The sequence below is a fragment of the Lissotriton helveticus genome, chromosome 9 (assembly GCF_964261635.1).
Source record: "Lissotriton helveticus chromosome 9, aLisHel1.1, whole genome shotgun sequence".
NCBI lineage: Eukaryota > Metazoa > Chordata > Amphibia > Caudata > Salamandridae > Lissotriton > Lissotriton helveticus.
Window position 1 is genome coordinate 550,878,795 of NC_136070.1, and position 20,260 is coordinate 550,899,054.

At 44.5% G+C, this 20,260-nt stretch overlaps 1 protein-coding gene across 1 annotated transcript in view; it reads right to left on the reverse strand.

The window, feature by feature from the left end:
• Nucleotides 1-20,260, reverse strand: part of LOC144781543 (solute carrier family 22 member 6-A-like) — a 623,507-nt gene that overhangs the window by 140,991 nt on the left and 462,256 nt on the right. The window contains exon 8 of the mRNA XM_078660448.1: nucleotides 1,822-1,930. Within this exon, the coding sequence (XP_078516574.1) occupies nucleotides 1,822-1,930 (109 nt within the window). The remainder of the gene's footprint in view (nucleotides 1-1,821; nucleotides 1,931-20,260) is intronic.

Here is a 20,260-nt window from a genome sequence, read left to right on the forward strand (position 1 = left end):
TATAATTCTTTGTGAACATTTCATTTGGTGTATATATTTGATGAATGTTTGTTTCTATATTTTTGCACATTTGTTTGCAGTTCAAATCATCAAAAATTTGCAGCTTCCAGTAATAACTTAATGAGGGGGGGGGGTCCATGATTTCCAATAATGGTTCAGTGGGGGTTTCCAGGTTCCAGTAAGGAGGTCCACATAAGTCAAAAGTTTAGGAACCACTGGTATATGGTATTTCTACATCACAAACCTAGCCAATAGTCAGTGGAGAGCTGTACTTTGTCAAGGAAAAAACATAAAGTCAAAGAGGACGAAGAGGAGAAGCTGCATTGTGGCTTGTTAATGCATTGTGGTGTGGTTTCTTTCAAGAGGTGACTCTTTAAGTCTTTCTGTAAAAGTTGTACTGCTGGGTGTTTCCTAGTGATGAAAAGACTGTGACTAGGAAGAATGGTGTGGTATTCCTCTTTTTTCTTGGCTTCTCACAGTTGTATGACCCTTTCACACCCACAACTTGTAGGCAGTAGTTTACAGTCTCTTTTTATGATTACTGACTTGGGGCATAGTTACTAATCTTTCACGCAATGCAGGGCAATAAGCAACGTTGATGTGTTGCATTGCCTGAAAGGAGAAAGGACAGAAATGCTCTATTCTGTCTACAAAAATATGGAACACTTCTGCTCTCTCCTTGCTCTGGTGCACTGTGTGTTGCCTAGCGCTAACACAGGAATCCTTGTACCATCGTGCAAGGGTGCCTGTGTTACTGACAGGATTGTTTTAGGGGTGTTTCTCTTTTTCTATGTATGATGTGGAATGCATCATGCATAAAAAGAGGATGTAACAAGGAGAAATAATAATATTTCTCATCATTCTGTCTCACTGGGGAAGGTTTAGCATTCCCAGCTTTACTAGCTGTAGTAGATCTTGGAGTGCACCAAAACCATTGGTGGAAGCATGGGAATGCCCATGCTCTACCTATAGAACTCCTCCCAGATTAAAAGCTAACTTAATGTGGGACAAGCTGCTGCATCGCGTTATATTTTTTTACACAGCTACTGATGGTGGCGCAAATTGCCCCTTGTGTGGCTTAGTAAATATTACTGAAGCCTTGGCATTGTCTTTGCATCACCTTGTGCCTCAAAATCTGTGCAAGACATAACAAGATACCTCCTGTGAAAGGGTGTTACTCACACAACCCTCCATGAATGAGAAAACCTTTTAGTTAAAAATATATTTGTACATCAGAGTGAGAAGGTCAGGCAATGAGGGTGACTATTTTCAGGGTATAGATAAACCAGTAGATGTAAGGACAGTGACAATGATGAGCAGTAGGTGTAATGAAAACCCTCAGTGAGGCATTAAGGCCTCAAAAAGACCCAGGTACAACTTGAGGGGCAGTCCATGAGTCAACATCCTTTTCTCATAATGAGCTTCTCATCGACCAGGTCTTCTTGCTTGATGCCTGTTACTGAATGTGCCATCTACACTTCTTTACCTCCCACAGTCATTTCTAGCCATTGTGAGGGTCTTCTGCACGAAACAGCTTCAGAGGCTTTACTGAAATCCAAGTGATCACTTCAATCTTTGTCTTCTAGCGACAACTTCAATTACGATGGATCTGACTTATCCTTACTCTTATGAAACAAAGTTACTGTGCATCCTCTAACTATCTCCTGGCTCCAAGAAGGTTCACAATAACTTCTGTTTGTTTTCATGTTATTTCATCCTGTTCTCTACCCCTAAGTTCAGGAAAATTGTGAAAAGAAATATAAGAAAGAAAGGTTGGTAGCACCAGGAGGGTCTTTCTGATGTTAGGAAAAGATGACAAACCTTATGACGGTGGGATAGAGCTCGCTGGTGTAAAGGTAGACACAGACGAAGGAGGAGGCCAGGCATCCCTTCCCCAGTACTACCAGTGATGTGCGCAATGTAGGCATTTCTAAAAAAGAAAGACATGAGAGAGCTTTCATGAAGACAAGAGTAAGCATTCAATTAACTTTTGAGGAGCCTCCCTCAATTCATTGGCACATTTATTATATAGCCACAAAGTGATCCTGATTTCCGGTGCACACTCACAGCGGGTGCTCTGCGTAAGGGCCGGATCCTGGCCCTAAAATTCCACTTCACAAAACAATTGAAGGGGCACTCAAGAAGAGATTTTCAAAATGTGTTTATTTTACATGGCTCAACCAACGTGTTTCAGCCCTCTCACGGCCTTGCTCACGGTCAGCATGCACTGGTTATTCATGTACTATACAAATAAACTAAGCACCATATATAATTGAATATGGTATTAGAAGGATGAGACTCACTAGGTCTGATACTATATCAGTAGATTAATAATCCTCCGCTATAATTAATTGTCTTGTAAATAACAGCAGAAATGATTCCATTCTTGTGAATATTGTAAATATACATTTAAAATCTCCTTTCTCCAGGAAAACAATCCAGCACACCAAGGGAGATATTTTTACTCAACTTCCTTTACTGAGTTCATGCCATCCATGCATTCCGGCTGTCACATGCAGCCTTGATCACGATGCAGAGTGCCATTTGTTTAAACATTAAGTACCATCCTAAAAAAAGGGGGCTATTCTTTTATACCTCCACATTACCAGACACCAGCTGCGGCCCACGCAGGTAAGAGCGGTGCTGCTAGGTTGGGGGGGGGATTCGACCGATGACCACGAGGGAAAATTAAGTAAATAATTAATTTTGTATGGTCATCCTCTGTCGGAATCCCCGCACACTCAGCCCCACTGCCCACCATTCTTACCTGCCAGACACTAGCTTCATACACAATGTTTTAAGTGGGAAGAGAAATGTTGGTGATCTCCATAGGGGATGCATAAGAGGACTGCAATATTAAGATCCATCTTTCCAATTAGTCATGAGTGTAACTAATGCACTTTCTGTGTGCCTCTATGCAGTCTTCAGCATATGTACAGCAGCTGCATACAAGTGGCTCGTGAATATTTGCAAATGAGCTTGGCCATTAGACACAAGTATTGCTGGTTTGCTAACATTGCAAGTGTACCTGTCACACTGTATTCCTGTGGTCAGCGTACAGTATCACTTTCATAATGTGTGAAGTGTTTACACCAGCAGAGGGACATACTGATTAATGAAACAAAAATAAATATCCTTAGCATTTGAAATGACAGCAACCCCGGCCTCATAATTATTAGAGGTGATGTTTCTAATGCAAAAGACTCTGCCGGCAATACTAGAAGCTCTAGTCGAGAATAATGGGCAAGGGAAAACCCATAAAACCAACTACAACAGATAGCAGATGAATTAAAACAAATCAATAACTGCATGCCAACTATACTCCGCCCAGTAGCAGAGAAGAGGGATCAAGAGTCATGTGTAACACTGAGTGGGAGAGAGGATGAGGTAACACAGAGCGAAAATCCCCCGACAGAATATATCTCAAAATGCCCTATGTTAGTAATTAATGGGACATCTAACGGGCGTTTTCAGAGGCATAGACCCAAGCATTTGAACAGAAGGAAGCTCCAGCCAAAGTTGAAAAGGGTAAGGGGACTACAGTCTGGGAAGAGCAATAAACAAGGTATGATAGTTCAGGCTCAAAAGAAGTCACAAGAGGTGGAGTAAGAAATAAAACGAGGGTAGGAGGGAACCAACATATAAAAGTTACAAGGATAGTAACGAGTACGAAAAGCCTCGGTGGATGCTCGCAACCCTAAGGCCTGGAGAGTCAGAGCAGAACGGGGCATAGAGTGGAGTGTGGTCTTACCAATAGGGGAATAACTGGAGAGAGCCCTCCCTAGAACAACAAGGGATAGGAACCTACCCAAAGCCAAAGCCTGCAACTGAAGGTGGGAGGGGCAGTAGGAACTCCAGGAAGTATGAGAATAGTGTGCACCTTTTGGTGTATATGGAACCATGGGGGCAAAGGGTAGGGAGTAAGCGACGAAGGAAAATTAACCCCTTAAATCGCTCCAACCTTTTACAAATACTAGCTAAATGCCAAACACTGGGTGGGGTTACTTCTGATGATATTAGACAAATAGGTTGTATAACTACTCCTGATGGAAATGAGGTAACAAAGGTGCTTTTTTATACGGAATTTGTAAAGCAGATGGTGATAAGGGCAGAGGGAGACCTGGAAAAGGAGGGAATAAGTCTTGTGTATGATGACCAACTTGGTAGAGATGAGAGCAAATGCGGAGACACTGGGACCCTCACCTATCAGGCAGGTTTACGTCCGGAGCAAATACAATATAATACACTAGGCGCTCAATATAGAAGAATATGCACGGATAAAAATCAAAAAGGGCTAAAAGTAACAATAACGAATAGCACACAGCCGCCCTGAGCAATCGATTTGATCTTTTGTCTGAACCTGCAATAAGTTGGGGGAATAGTATGGACGAAGGGTTGAGTGAGCTGGATTAGGAATTGGGGTTTTCACACAGCCTACGGACACTTTCATGGAATATAGGGGGGTACAGAAGGCAGCTAACCCAAGACACCTTTAGAGAAATGCTGGGTAGTTATGATATTTTGTGTCTTCAAGAGTCCTGGCTGTGTGAAATACCCGAACCCATTGATGGATTTTTTATGCTCACTAAAGAGGCAGTACGAATGAATCTAGGGCGACCCTCAGGGGGGCTGATAATGTTGGTATCATCAAAAAGAGCAAATAAAATAATCAATTTAAAAGTGAAATGTAGGTGGCTATTAGCCTGCCAGGTAGAATTGTATAGGGGTATGCAAACTAGTGAACTAATAGTCGTGATCAATGTATATATTCAGCCAGGCGCATTAATAGACTATGAAAAGCAACTGGATCTGTTAGAGAAGGATCTAGAGGCTATTAGCACAACAAAAGCAGCATATCTGATAATGATCTTAGGTGATTTTCATCATAAATTAGTTCCCTCCCATAGCGATAAAGTCTTTAAAGATCTTTTAACTACCGCACAAATACCTGCAGCAAGTTTCGATGGCATAGGTAACTCGGTACGAGACAAACATTTAGTAAAATTTCTAGGATCCATAGGTCTATTCAGTGCTAATAGACGGTATAATACCTACCGCCCTGCAAGGAAGACTTTCCGTATAGGAAATCAGAACTGCCCAATTGATTACGTTTTTATAAATGCATGGTACTTCAAGGAAATAGAATGATTTGAAGTACTGCAGTACGAAGGTAGTGACCACTGGCCTTTACAGTTATTAATAAAGATGGAACAAGAGTTGGGAAGAGAGAAAGTGATTGCTTTACAGATTGAATACCCCAGATGTATAACTACACGCATAACAGAGGACATCCTGAAATTGGTTAATAATGTAATGATCGATTATAAGGCTGTAGGGGAAGCAGTGCAAGACGATACAATTTTAAACAAGTACGAGCACACAATAGAGCAGATCGTAAACTGCCTAAGGATACAGATAAAGGCAGGGCCAGTCTTCAAGAAGAAATCAAGAACAAATGGGTGGTTTAATAACGAGTGTAGGAAGCTAAAGTTGAGGGTACAAAAATGGGAAAGACAGTTAAGGAAAAGGCCAGATAAAGGAATGCTAGAGAGCCTTCGAGGGGCAAAACAGGAATACAAAAATAAATTGAGGGACAGTAAATTAGAATATATGGCCAAAAATTGGAATACAATGTTAGATGTGATTAACACAAATAATATAAGATCATTCTGGTGCCTGGTAAAAGAGGGAAACATACAGGAGGAAATGAGGTCTTTAGTGGGTGAAGACGACTGGGCCAGCCATTTGAGTAAACTGTTCAATGGTTCAAATAGGGATAAGACTCTGGAAATAAGGTACGAGGAGTCAGAACTGCAAGGGTTGTACTTACCCATTCAAAATATAAAAGAAACTATCCAGTCCTTAAAACTAACTAAAGCAGCTGGGCCAGATAACCTACCTGCAATTATTTTAAACAATAGTACAGATTGGTGTGCAAGGTTTGTGGTTCTCAAAAATCCGGACCCTGGTGTTTTCCCGATATCGAGGTCCAATACCCGTGTCACAAAACCTCAACGCACCAAGACGATTTTGGTATCTATGAACCGATAATAATTAGGACATCATTCCTATGTATTTGCGTCACAATCGAGAGTTGCCAACACCCCAAAATCGTAGTTTCCGTCCCCATCCCTTAAACTCCATTTTGTGAACGGCATCCATCTTGCATCTTGCCCTCATGTTAAGTCAATTAAAGGTCGAGCTTGATCAAAAGGGACACGTCCACCTCTTCGTGACTTCCCCCTGACCTGTCCCAACTGACTCCGTTGCCTTAGGCCAAACCTGTTTGGGCAGCTCCTCGCCCAGTGGCCGAATACGATAGCATCAATACATAACATTCCACAAACCATTCACGACATACAGACCATGCTTTCTGCAAACATGCACCTGTCCACATCCCTTGTTTATGGCCAGTTTTATGACTGGGTTGTACCTTTCTTTATTAAGGTTTCATCGATATCTGATGGGAGTTCCAGGCCTAACTGGGTAATCTATCAACAAACTGGACATCTAAAATATGGGCTTGCTTACATGACTCCGCTCTTTGTATTATTGTAGAAATATGTGTATAGCCATATCATAAACTCAGGAATTCTTGCTTGCAGCTATTATTTTTGTATATAAGGAGACAGCTGGTTCTGTAAAAACGAACCGTCTCCCGAGAACCTACTCTCCGTGTGGTGTACTTCTGGGACACGTGTTACTTGGTAGCTACCAATAAAACTTTATCTTTGACGGTAACTAGAAGACTCCGTGTTTCTGTGGTCCGGAACAAGGGAGAACTCAGAGGTCCTCGGGTGCTACCCCCTGGCACCACCGGGTTCCTAAAAACCCGGCACCTCAGGTTTCTAAATACGACCTTTCAACATATTATAACGTCGGGGGGTTTTCCAGAAAGTTGGAAGGGGGGGATTGTGAGGCCAATTTATAAAAAAGAGGATGCAACACTACCCCAGAATTACCGCCTAATAATCTTGCTGGATGTAGGGGAAAAGGTTTTTTCTAAAATACTACTAGGTGTAGTGAAATCCTGGCCAGAGCAGTACAACCTAATACCAATAGATCAGGGTGGGTTCCAGGAGGGCCTTTCAACCATTGACCATTGCTTTGGTCTTTGGGCAATGGCAAAGAAGGCAATTGAGGTGTGAGGTAACCTGTTTTGCTGCTTTGTAGATTTCCGAGCTGCTTTCGATTCAGTGGATCGTAGCCTACAGTGGAGAATGTTAACAGAGCTCGGAATCAACAAGGCAGTACTAGCTCTAATACAGGAAATGCACTCAAGTAATTGGGCTAGGGTCATCTTGGACACCCAGGGAACCCTATCTAACAAAATCCAGATAATGAATGGTTTGCGGCAGGGCTGTGTCCTAGCCCCACTGTTATTTTCCTTATTTTTATCAGATCTACCCAACATATTGAGTAGAGCAGGTGGGGTAAGCCCTAAGATGGGCGGATCTCATTTATCTTGTCTGTTATATGCTGATGACTTAGTGATAATGGACATGACAGGGTGGGGCTTGCAAAAAAAACTGGATACTTTTCACGAATATTGCCTAAAAAAACGCCTCACGGTCAACTTAGAAAAGACCAAAATAATGGTACTGGGAAAAAAAGTCCTCCCTGTATTGGAAATTGGGAGAGGTTAGAGTGAAAGAAGTGGATAGATATAAATATTTGTGCATGTGGTTCGACAATAAGTTAAATTGGAAGTATCACATACAGATACTCAAAACAAAGGCGCTTGCTTCAGTATGGGGCCTTAAACAATTTAAGCAAAAATATGGAGGCCCTTCTCTGCAGCCAATTTTATCAGCTTTTAATGCATTGGTACGCCCGCAGTTCCAATATGGTGTAGAGGTATTAAATATGGGAGGTAAATTGGATTGGAACTTAGAAGAGGGTAAATGTGTCAAACAGCTGCTAGCACTCCTGTAGGAGAGTAGGGTCTGCTATCCTATGGTCACCCCAAATTTTTGCTTTTTGCTTCACTGGTTTTCGACTACTGAGGCTGTGAGCCTGCTGATCAGACCCCCAGCCTGCTGTTCTCTGACTAAATTAATGATACATGTGCTATAGGCACATACCACAATTGGAAATGGACTCCTTGTCAGCCCCTGTATAATGCACTATAGGTGCCCAGGGCATAGGGGCCACCAAGGCCTACCAGGGGCTGCAGCATATCTTTTGCCACCCCTGGCTGGTTCCTAAATTGACACAACTGGCTGATCACTCAGCTGGGGTAAGGTGGTGTAATCACCCCTTACTTAGATATAGTATACCTATATCTAAACCTATATCTGGACACATATTAACCTGTGAGCCACTCCTATGGAAGGCCTCATCAATCCTGGAGGCAGAGTGCGTGGTTTAAAGTGAGATGGAGCTCTAGCATGAGCTGACCCTGTCTGCAGCTGTCGGGAACAACTCCCTAAGCTGTTTCAGGATAATGCCATACCATATACTCTTAAGTGCATTATAATCCTCGCGGTTATATAGCAACTTTGGTTTGGCTTTATCAAAACATGTCGTGTAAGGTGTCATACGATTTGGAATACTATCCCCTCGCCAGTTCTGGCGACGGGGATAGCATTCCACCCCTCTAGAGGGGTAAGACATGTTACTTTACTTAAATGCGGTTAATTTCTAAAAGGACCTTGGATCCACAAAATGGATGCCTCTGCCACAGACACGAGTCTGACCCCCTGAAGCTGACCGAAACTCAGCCAAATGGGGCCTGGACAAAGGGTTTCCTGTTGCAGGGAGGTGTTACACCCCCCCAGACAGGAGATAGTGGATTGTAGCAGGGAGGTTTGAAAGAAACCAGAGACTGCATGGGGAGCACAAGGCTGCCCCTTGCATAATCCGGCCCAACCGGTTCTGGGGCACTCCAGCCCTCGTGCCAGGGCGGCCTGGATCAAAGGAAAGGGGTGTATCCACCCCCTTCCTGGGTCCCACCCATAGGAGGGGACCTAGCAGGTAATCCAGCCCCCAAAATTAGTATAAGACTGGGAGCAGTGCCAATGCACTTCAGATTATCCTGATGAAACATAAGAAACGAAACTCTGGACCCTTCGACATCCTACTCGACGTAGAATCCCGAAGAATCTCCCTTGTGGTCAAGGAGTGACCACCCTGTGCAAACAGGCACCATCCAGCCATCGACGTCTGCTTTGTCGCAGTTCCCGCCGGAACTCGAGCGACAGAGATCGACGAGATCAAGCTTGCCTGCCTTCTAACAGCCCGATCCACAGTCCCTGCAGAGCTGAGACCCGTGGAGGCGACCGGAAGCGTGGGGCACGCCATCTTGGAAAGACCACGAGACGCTGACCGTGCAGCCCACGAGTGACCCTCGAAGCTGTACACCAGGGTTTGAGAAGCCCCAACCCTGAGCCACACTTGCACCGAAGTTCAGCCCTCCACACTTGACGAGTGCTGCTTGGGGCCCTTCTGCTTCTTTTGGCTCAACGTGTTGGCCTGGTCACTTGCCAGCCGGCTTGTGGCCCCTGTGCCGACGAAACTTGAAATTCGACCTGCGAATCTGGTTTCTCCAGATCTGCACCAGCTCCCCTGAAAAGGAGCCCCCACTCTGACCCTCCTGGTTCGAGTGAGAAGCAATCCCCCGGTTCCGCGTGGATTGCTTTCGCCAAGTGTTGTTTGCTCCAATCTTGGAGCCGACAGCGCCGACGGCGAGAGCCTGCGTGGGACAGATCGTGACCCGCTCCTGGACGTCGTAGATGCCCCAGAGCCCACGTGACAGCGGAGAGAAGCTCCTCGACGACCACCTGATTGCGCCCGACATTGCCTGGTTCCGTCCTGGTTCCACCCTGGTCACTGCTGAGTGACCCAGACTCTGTCCCCTCTGCTTTCAGGTACTTTTCGACTTGAGTCCACCCTTGGACTCCACCGGACACTTCTCTTTCACCCCGCCTGCAGCCCTTTCAGCTTCAAGCACCAAGAGCCTGCGTGACGAAACCTGACTCAACTTCGACCCTGTGCACCCGCTTCCTGTGGGTGAGGTAACTTTGCTCCGCCGGTGTTCCCACACTGGTACACATCTCTAGGGTCTGTGTCTTAAGTTTTGTTCCTCTAGGTTCAGCGGAAGTGTCCTTAAACTTTAACTTTACAACTTTTACGCACCATTGGTTAACATTGGTGCATGCGTGCGCTTTCCGCACTGCACCCGAATCCCGTGGGCCGTTCCCGACTTCAGCATTGCTTGTCCCAACTGCTCCCAGCGATTCCCTAGGCCCTAGGCCTAACCACTGCTCGATTGGTATCTCTTATACCACTTGTTTAGTATATGGTCTGAGTGGCCCCTCGCCCTCATCCATATTTGTGCAACTTTGTATGTTATACTGTGCTTTTGATTTAACGCTTGTGCCCCTTTATTCATAAAGAGTACTGGGGATTGTTTTTAGTAATAAACACATATATTTTTATAATATATACTTGTGTGGTGTCCTTTCATTTGATATTACAGGATTGTATGTGGTAAAACAGCTCGCTTAACACGACCTCTTAAGTTAAGCCTTTAGGCTGCTTAGTCCATGCTACCCCTAGGATAGCTTGTCTAATAAGGTTGACTTACAACCAGACACCATAAGGGATTGTTTGGTCTGATAACAGGTGGTTCCAGAATTGGAAACATCACCTATCAGGCCAACTTCTCACATTGGTGAGCAGCGGTGCGGATTTGAGCTTGCTGTTGTTTTACCATTGCAATCTTTTATCAAATTGAAAGATCACATCAAGTACCTCTAGGTACATATAAATCAAAAGCTTAGCATATTTAAGTTCTACTGAACTTAGTAGTTGTAGATTAAAGGGATTAGCACACCCTGACTACAACTCACTTGAGTCCTTGAGACTCATGTTACGACCTCTCTGAGTGCTCACGTAGAAGCCAATGACTGCCTCTCCTCCCATCAAGCCGGGTTCAGACCCCTGCACTCTACGGAGAAAGTGGTGATCTCGGTGATGGACAGGCTACGGGAAGGCATTGACATCAAGATCCCTCAAGCCCTGATACTTTTAGATCTATCCGCCGCTTTTGACACGGTGGATCATTCTATTCTTCTCTGCCGTGTCAGGGCGGCGGGCATTGAGGGCTTGGCCTTCTCGTGGCTTGAGTCATTTTTAGCCGGGAGAACCCAGGCGGTCCATCTCACCGGCTTCTCCGCGGCCTCTCATAGGGTTGAGTGTGGGGTCCCCCAAGGCTCGTCACTCTCCCCCCTTTTATTTAATTTGTACATCTTCCCCCTCATTTTTATGTTACAGCAGCTGGAGGTCACGGTGTTCAATTACGCCGATGACCTCCAACTAATTTTTAACCTCTCCAACTCCCCTTCATCTGCCGAGAACGTCCAGTCAGTGATGAGACTCATCCAGGACTGGATGAACTGCAATCACCTCAAACTTAATCCAGACAAAACCGAGCTGGTCTTGACTGGAGGTGGTTGCAGTCCATGGTCCCCTTCCTTCTGGCCCCCCTCACTCGGTGTCCCTCCTTCTCCTGTGCTTAAAGTTAAAACCCTTGGGATTTTTCTGGATTCACAACTTTCTGTTCACTCACACGTTAGCTCAGTCGTCTCCTCTTGTTTTTTTTCTTTGAGAACAATTAGGAAGGTTTCCCGTTTCTTTTCTCTCCCCGCCTTGAAAATCATCGTGCTAGCCTTGGTATTGTCCCGTATTGATTACGGCAACGTAGTCTATAACGGGGCTCCCGCTTACGCAATCCACCGCTTGCAGCTGGTAATGAACCAGGCTGCGCGCCTGATTCATGGCCTCCCCAAATACCATCGGGCCAGTCCACTACTAAAGGCGCTGCACTGGCTGCCGGTGCGGGAGCGTGCTCTCTTTAAGCTCGGCTGCCTTACTTTTCAGGCAAGAGCCGGGACTGCCCCTAAATTTCTTTGTTCCGCTGTCACTCCTTATCTCCCCGGCAGAGAGCTCCGCTCTTCCCACGCGGCCCTCCTAGCCATCCCCCGATTTAAGAAACTGAGAGCTGGCGGCGCGAGGTTCGCTGTTTTGGCCCCTACCTTTTGGAACTCCCTCCCTGTTGCCCTCCGCACTGTGCCCTCCTATACCCAGTTCCGGAGGGACCTTAAAACTTTTCTTTTCATTAAAGCCTATTCTGTTTAAACTCCCCCCCTTCGCTCTCATCCTCTGTTATCGCAATAGCGCCATGAAACCGCTAGGTAGAAGTGCGCTGAACAAATGCTTTTAAATTCAAATTCAAACTCAAATTCACTAGCAAGGTACAGTAGGGAAACACTTAGTGTAGGTAGGTGCATCACTTACACCACACTAGAGTCATGTCTGACACAGGAAAAGCCTCAGGGCCTGCTCCTGTGACAGTTGACCTTACCCAGGCAACTTCCAGCTATGACAAACTAACCCACAAAGACTTGGTTGCCTTGTGCATCTCAAGAGGGTTAAAAAGGGGCAGAAGTCCCACCAGTCCTTCCCTGATAGCCATTCTAGAACAGGATGACTTAGAAAAGGCGAATGCAGTTCCCTTAGAGTCAGGAGATGGAGAGAACCCCCCTGTAACTGATACCCCTCCAGAGGAAGAAGAAGAGGAGGAAGAGGAGGAGGAGGAGGACTCAGATGTAGAGGACCCAGAAAAACAGGATCAGAGGGGTAGCCAGGTCCTAGTTGCCAGGCTTAACCAGGCCAACTTAGACCTACTGGGAAATGGAGAGGGCCAGCACCTCCCCAGATCCCACCATGTCATTCTCCCAGGCAACAGAAGAGTGAGATCTCCCTCAGGGGACTCTCATATTTCTAGTGCCTCAAGAGAATCTCAGAGAGGTATGACTGCCTCTCAGAAGATAGAGCATAGGGCCAGAATGAGGGCTGTCAAACTCCAAATAGAGAGGGAGGAGGTAGCCTTGGCTCAAGCTAGACTTGCCTTGGCAAGAGAGCAGAAATTGTGTGGCTTAGATGCCACTGGTGGCAGCAATATTCCTAGAGAAAAAGACAGGAGCTATGATAATAGAAACCTGACAAAAATTGTGGCCCCCTACAAGGAAGGGGATGACATCCACAAATGGATGACTGCTCTTGAAAGAGCCTGCATGGTACAGCAGGTTCCTCAGGATCAGTGGGCTGCAATTTTATGGTACTCCTTTTCTGAGAAAGGGAGGGACAGGCTCCTCACAGTTAGACCTGAGGATGCCAAAAACTACTCTGTCTTGAAGAGTGCTCTTATTGAAGGGTTTGGCCTAACCACTGAGCAATACAGGTTGTTGTTCAGAGACACCCAAAAAGCACAGACTCAAGACTGGACTGATTTCGTAGATTGTGCCACTAAGGCTCTGGAGGGTTGGTTGCAGGGAAGTAAAGTTTCAGACTATACAGGATTGTACAATCTTATCATGAGAGAACAGATCCTTAATAACTGTACAAACCAGCTGTTGCATCAATACCTTATTGACTCTGATCTGACCTCTCCCCAAGAATTGGGAAAGAAGGCAGACAAATGGGTCAGAACAAGGATTAAGCAGAAACCCCAGAACCAAGGTGGTGACCAGAAGAAAACAGACCAGAAGGGTGGAAATCAGGAAGATAAAGAAAAAGACCAGAAGTCTTCAGGCCCCCAAACTAATAGTAAGGAGGGTGGTTCCCAAAATGGAAACAAGAAGAATAATGGCCCAAAGAAACCTTGGTGTAATACCTGCAAATCAGTTTCACACTGGGGCAGTGAATGCACCAAGACAAATCCAGTCCCCACCACTGCAGCTCCTAAAGCAACTGCATCCCCTAGTACAGTCAGCAGTGGTGGAACACAGCCAAAGGGTGTAGTAGGGTTAACCCTGGGTACTGAAGTAGGATCTGGCCTAGTCAGAATCCCTACTCAGGCAGTTCTCCTATATGATGTGGACTTAACTTTGTCCACTACAGTAAGCCCCAGTAACCTGGGCAAATATAGGCAGACGCCTTTAATTAATGAGAAACTGGCTCAGGCCTACAGGGACACATGTGCCAGTGTCACAATGGTGACACCTGACTTTGTGGACCCTGGACAGATTGTACTAGGTGAAAGTTACCTAGTGACCAATGGCAGCAACTCCACTACTTCCCATAGTGTGGCAGTTGTGAACGTCTCCTGGGGAGGGGTAGATGGCCTAAAGAAAGTTGTTGTGAGTGCAGACCTCCCAGTAGACTGTCTGTTAGGCAATGATCTTGAAAGCTCAGTTTGGTCAGAAGTGGAGTACAGGACTCATGCAGAAATGCTAGGGATTTCAGCTCATGTCCTTGCAGTGACAAGGTCTCAGGCTAAGAAGTGCCTTCCTGAACCAGTGGTGGATCTTGGAACAATAGACCAACCACAACCCAAGAGAAGGAGCAAGGGAGGAAAGGCTGAGCCTTCCACCTTGCCCCAGGTTGAGGATCAAGTTTCAGAGGAAACTGATTCTGCAGTCCAAGAGGAGACTGTCTCTGAGGAACTTGAACCTGACCAGGTTGAGTTTCTGGGGACAGGGGGACTCTCAAGGGCAGACCTGAGGCAGGCTCAATTAGATTGCCCTTCCCTTGAACCCACAAAGAGGAACAGACTTGCACAGCTAAATATATTTCCAATAAACCAATTGTAAAGTTGTGGCGTGCTCCCAGGATAATGCTGACTGGCCAAGTCAGCGTAAGCGTGAAAGACTAATACAAAGCTCCCCCCACTGGAAGGAGACTCCCGGTGCACAGCTTCAAAAAGACACTCTGTCTTGTATGTAAACAGTCAATTTCAATCCAAAGTATAATCACAACGAGTGTTTGATAAAGTTCATCCGTGATTTATTCCATAAATGCAATTGTTGATAAGTCATAAATCTCTCCAAATGCCTGGAATCGACATTAATCGAAAATCATGTGTTTAGCATAACTCCCAGCATAACTCCCAATGCATTTCGGGCTGAAATTACGCCCTTCCTCAGGGGATAGCTCTAAAAACGTAAAGGAAAGCAAAATAATATCACTCTCACATAATGCAATGATGTGTCCATCACCATAGTCACACGTGTAGAAAATAATAAATGGACCGTTTAAAGTGATTAGAGTCAAACTGCATGCTCAAGGACAAGTGAGTCATGGTCAAAAAACATATATACCAACGGGTCAAAAACGCAATACCATAGTACCAAATGTGAAATCATGTGCGCCATAAAAATTGAAAGAACACCACATGTGACCACTAAACAAACATTTGAAAAGCGGGCGGCGTGCAATTGGTGCTAACGATATACCGGAAAAGTCAAAGAAAACCCGTGAATCAAAATAGATATGCCCAAGGTGATTAAACCCCTGTGACGTCCTCAGTGCGAGGTACTTACATGGCACGGAGTACATGTGCCGGCTCTGAGTTTCGTCAGCTGGCAGCCTCGATAAGCGGGGCGGCCGGTGTGTTTAAATGCATGCGATGTGAAGCGGAAACGGCGTCTGAAGTTAGACAAAAACGTAGGACCAAACGCCAACCACGCTGTATGCATGAGCATTAAGCGCCATCTTGGAGTGGTGAAAAATAAATCGCCACCCAGCCATCAGTGCAAAAGTAACATTAGCCATGCATAAATTAGAATGTTGAAACAAACCTAGAGTGCAAAAACCCATAAGCCATACGGAATATTATAATCATGTGTGTTGTACCAATATAACATAAATACTTGAACCCATGTTGCTATGGTTATGAAAATACAGTTATGACACATCATGAACAGTGATAATACAAGATGTAAATTGATTCATATGTAACACAAAAATTCCATACGGTCATTAAGACCGTGTGGCTGCATCGTCGCCATATAGCGGATCCAAAAGTTTTCTCTCTTGAGTAAAGTGTTTTTGTTGTTGTGTGTGACTTTAACTTGCTCCAAAACAAGAAATTTTAACTGAGACACTGTGTGTTTCTGTTCAACAAAGTGTGCTGCGACTGATGACTTCATGTTTCCTGTTCTGATATTGCTTTTATGTTCCAACAGTCGTACTTTCACCTTTCTTTCAGTGTGTCCCACATAGCTTTTGCCACAGGGACATTTCAGCATATAGATCACATTAGTCGAGTTGCATGTGGCATTCACTCGCAGTTTAATCGGATGACCCCGCATGGGGTGGTTGGTGACATTGCCCTGTATGCAATTATTGCAATTGCTGCAATTATAACACGGTCTCAGTCCTTTGTATGTTGTCAAATCATCCAGTTGTTTGGGTTTGGACAAAATCTCTTTGAGATTTCGTCCCCTCGTGAAAGCAAATAATGGTGGGCTGGCAAAAGATCCTTGAAAATCCGGCTCCAAACTCAACAGCGACCAGTGGTTAAAGATGATTTTCTTGAACAAACCACTCAAAATGGAATATTTAGACACTACTACCATCCTAGTATTTTCAACCTTTGATTGGACCTTTAACAGGTCTTCTCGTTTCATGTTGCTGCAAGATGTGATAGCTTTATCCAATATCTCCTGTGGATAACCACGGTCACGAAACCTACTGATCATATTTGCCATTTCCTGTTGACACTCATCATTTGAAGATACTATGCGTTTAACACGCATCAACTGAGAGCGGGGTAAATTCTGTTTTAACCTAGGTTGATGGAAACTCTGGTAATGCAAGATGGAATTGCGATCCGTTGGTTTGCGAAAGATGGTCGTGGTCACTATACCTGACTTTCTCTCAATTTTCACATCCAGAAAGTGTATACATTCTCTGTCATAGTTCCATGTGAACTGTACTCTGTTGTTCACCGAGTTCCAAGATTCCAAGAATTCTAAAAGCTCAATTTCAGTTCCTGCCCAAAGCATGAAAATGTCATCAATAAATCTCAAGTAGAGTTTTCTATTGTTAAGCCACAGAGGTTGATTCAATAAATGGGTCTCCTCGAAAGATTTCATGAACAGATTAGCATACGCAGGAGCTGCGCAATTTCCCATGGCTGTCCCACACAACTGTTGGAACCATTCATCAAACACGGTGAAATAACTGTGATATAGCGTGAACACCAATATTTCTAAAAGAAATACTTTTAGATCCTCATCTAAATCAGAATTGAGTAGTTCATGTTCAACCGCCTGTATACCCAGTTCGTGTGGTATGCACGTGTACAGTGAACATACGTCCACTGTGCACAGTATCAACTCCTGATTATCCAAAGAATTCACTGCTTGTTGGAGTTTGATCAGAAAGTCAGTGGTATCTCTAATATATGAACCAGTCTTTAATACAAAAGTCTGTAGATACCTGTCCAAAAATGTGCCAGTTGTTTCATGCATGCTTCCCTTCGTCGAGACAATGGGTCTCATAGGTGGTTTCGTGGGGTGCTTGTGCACCTTCGGCAACATATACAGTGTTGGTGGTTTCGGATTCAGGGGGGTGAGATAACGTCTCACACGATCATCAATTGTGCCATTGTCAAATGCTTGTTGAACCTTGTCGATGAGAATAGCAGCAAACTCATTGGTGGGGTCCGCTGATAAGGGAGCATAGGTGTTCAAATCAGAAATGTGTGCCCTGACTTGTTCAATGTAATAGGAAGAATCCATTATCACGAGTGCCCCACCCTTGTCAGCCGTTTGGCACACTATGGCACTGTTATTCGCTATGTTTTGTAGAATGTTCTTTTCAGTCTTTGTTAGGTTCTCATGTTTCATCCGGGATTGAAAAGGAAGTCGTGAAATATCCCTCTTGACTAGACTTTCGAACATGTCGATAATCTTGTGGCTCACGGGAGCCATGAATGTACTATGTGGCCGTAATCCCCGTAGCATATCTTCATCTTGTGTGGAACTTGTCACGACATTATCGAAGTAATATCGCAAACGAATTTTGCGTAACAACTTGAAAATGCTGACTTCCAATTCTAATGTGTTGGTGTTAGTCGTTGGCACAAATGATTGACCTTTCTGCAACACTCGGATTTGTGATTCGTCAACAGCCATCGACGAAATGTTAATCACTAAGTTGCCCGTCTCCGTCACTTCCGGCGATTGCTCCTGGTCCCTTTGGATTTTTCTTTTTCTACCCCTGCGGGTTTTGCCCCGCCTGGGTCGGTAGGTTGTGCCTGACCCTGATCTAAAAAATGAACCGCAGTGTTGGAGGTCGCGGCTGAACAAGGGTGGGGCACTCGTGATAATGGATTCTTCCCTATTCCATTGAACAAGTCAGGGCACACATTTCTGATTTGAACACCTATGCTCCCTTATCAGCGGACCCCACCAATGAGTTTGCTGCTATTCTCATCGACAAGGTTCAACAAGCATTTGACAATGGCACAATTGATGATCGTGTGAGACGTTATCTCACCCCCCTGAATCCGAAACCACCAACACTGTATATGTTGCCGAAGGTGCACAAGCACCCCACGAAACCACCTATGAGACCCATTGTCTCGACGAAGGGAAGCATGCATGAAACAACTGGCAAATTTTTGGACAGGTATCTACAGACTTTTGTATTAAAGACTGGTTCATATATTAGAGATACCACTGACTTTCTGATCAAACTCCAACAAGCAGTGAATTCTTTGGATAATCAGGAGTTGATACTGTGCACAGTGGACGTATGTTCACTGTACACGTGCATACCACACGAACTGGGTATACAGGCGGTTGAACATGAACTACTCAATTCTGATTTAGATGAGGATCTAAAAGTATTTCTTTTAGAAATATTGGTGTTCACGCTATATCACAGTTATCTCACCGTGTTTCATGAATGGTTCCAACAGTTGTGTGGGACAGCCATGGGAAATTGCGCAGCTCCTGCGTATGCTAATCTGTTCATGAAATCTTTCGAGGAGACCCATTTATTGAATCAACCTCTGTGGCTTAACAATGGAAAACTCTACTTGAGATTTATTGATGACATTTTCATGCTTTGGGCAGGAACTGAAATTGAGCTTTTAGAATTCTTGGAATCTTGGAACTCGGTGAACAACAGAGTACAGTTCACATGGAACTATGACAGAGAATGTATACACTTTCTGGATGTGAAAATTGAGAGAAAGTCAGGTATAGTGACCACGACCATCTTTCGCAAACCAACGGATCGCAATTCCATCTTGCATTACCAGAGTTTCCATCAACCTAGGTTAAAACAGAATTTACCCCGCTCTCAGTTGATGCGTGTTAAACGCATAGTATCTTCAAATGATGAGTGTCAACAGGAAATGGCAAATATGATCAGTAGGTTTCGTGACCGTGGTTATCCACAGGAGATATTGGATAAAGCTATCACATCTTGCAGCAACATGAAACGAGAAGACCTGTTAAAGGTCCAATCAAAGGTTGAAAATACTAGGATGGTAGTAGTGTCTAAATATTCCATTTTGAGTGGTTTGTTCAAGAAAATCATCTTTAACCACTGGTCGCTGTTGAGTTTGGAGCCGGATTTTCAAGGATCTTTTGCCAGCCCACCATTATTTGCTTTCACGAGGGGACGAAATCTCAAAGAGATTTTGTCCAAACCCAAACAACTGGATGATTTGACAACATACAAAGGACTGAGACCGTGTTATAATTGCAGCAATTGCAATAATTGCATACAGGGCAATGTCACCAACCACCCCATGCGGGGTCATCCGATTAAACTGCGAGTGAATGCCACATGCAACTCGACTAATGTGATCTATATGCTGAAATGTCCCTGTGGCAAAAGCTATGTGGGACACACTGAAAGAAAGGTGAAAGTACGACTGTTGGAACATAAAAGCAATATCAGAACAGGAAACATGAAGTCATCAGTCGCAGCGCACTTTGTTGAACAGAAACACACAGTGTCTCAGTTAAAATTTCTTGTTTTGGAGCAAGTTAAAGTCACACACAACAACAAAAACACTTTACTCAAGAGAGAAAACTTTTGGATCCGCTATATGGCGACGATGCAGCCACACGGTCTTAATGACCGTATGGAATTTTTGTGTTACATATGAATCAATTTACATCTTGTATTATCACTGTTCATGATGTGTCATAACTGTATTTTCATAACCATAGCAACATGGGTTCAAGTATTTATGTTATATTGGTACAACACACATGATTATAATATTCCGTATGGCTTATGGGTTTTTGCACTCTAGGTTTTTTCAACATTCTAATTTATGCATGGCTAATGTTACTTTTGCACTGATGGCTGGGTGGCGATTTATTTTTCACCACTCCAAGATGGCGCTTAATGCTCATGCATACAGCGTGGTTGGCGTTTGGTCCTACGTTTTTGTCTAACTTCAGACGCCGTTTCCGCTTCACATCGCATGCATTTAAACACACCG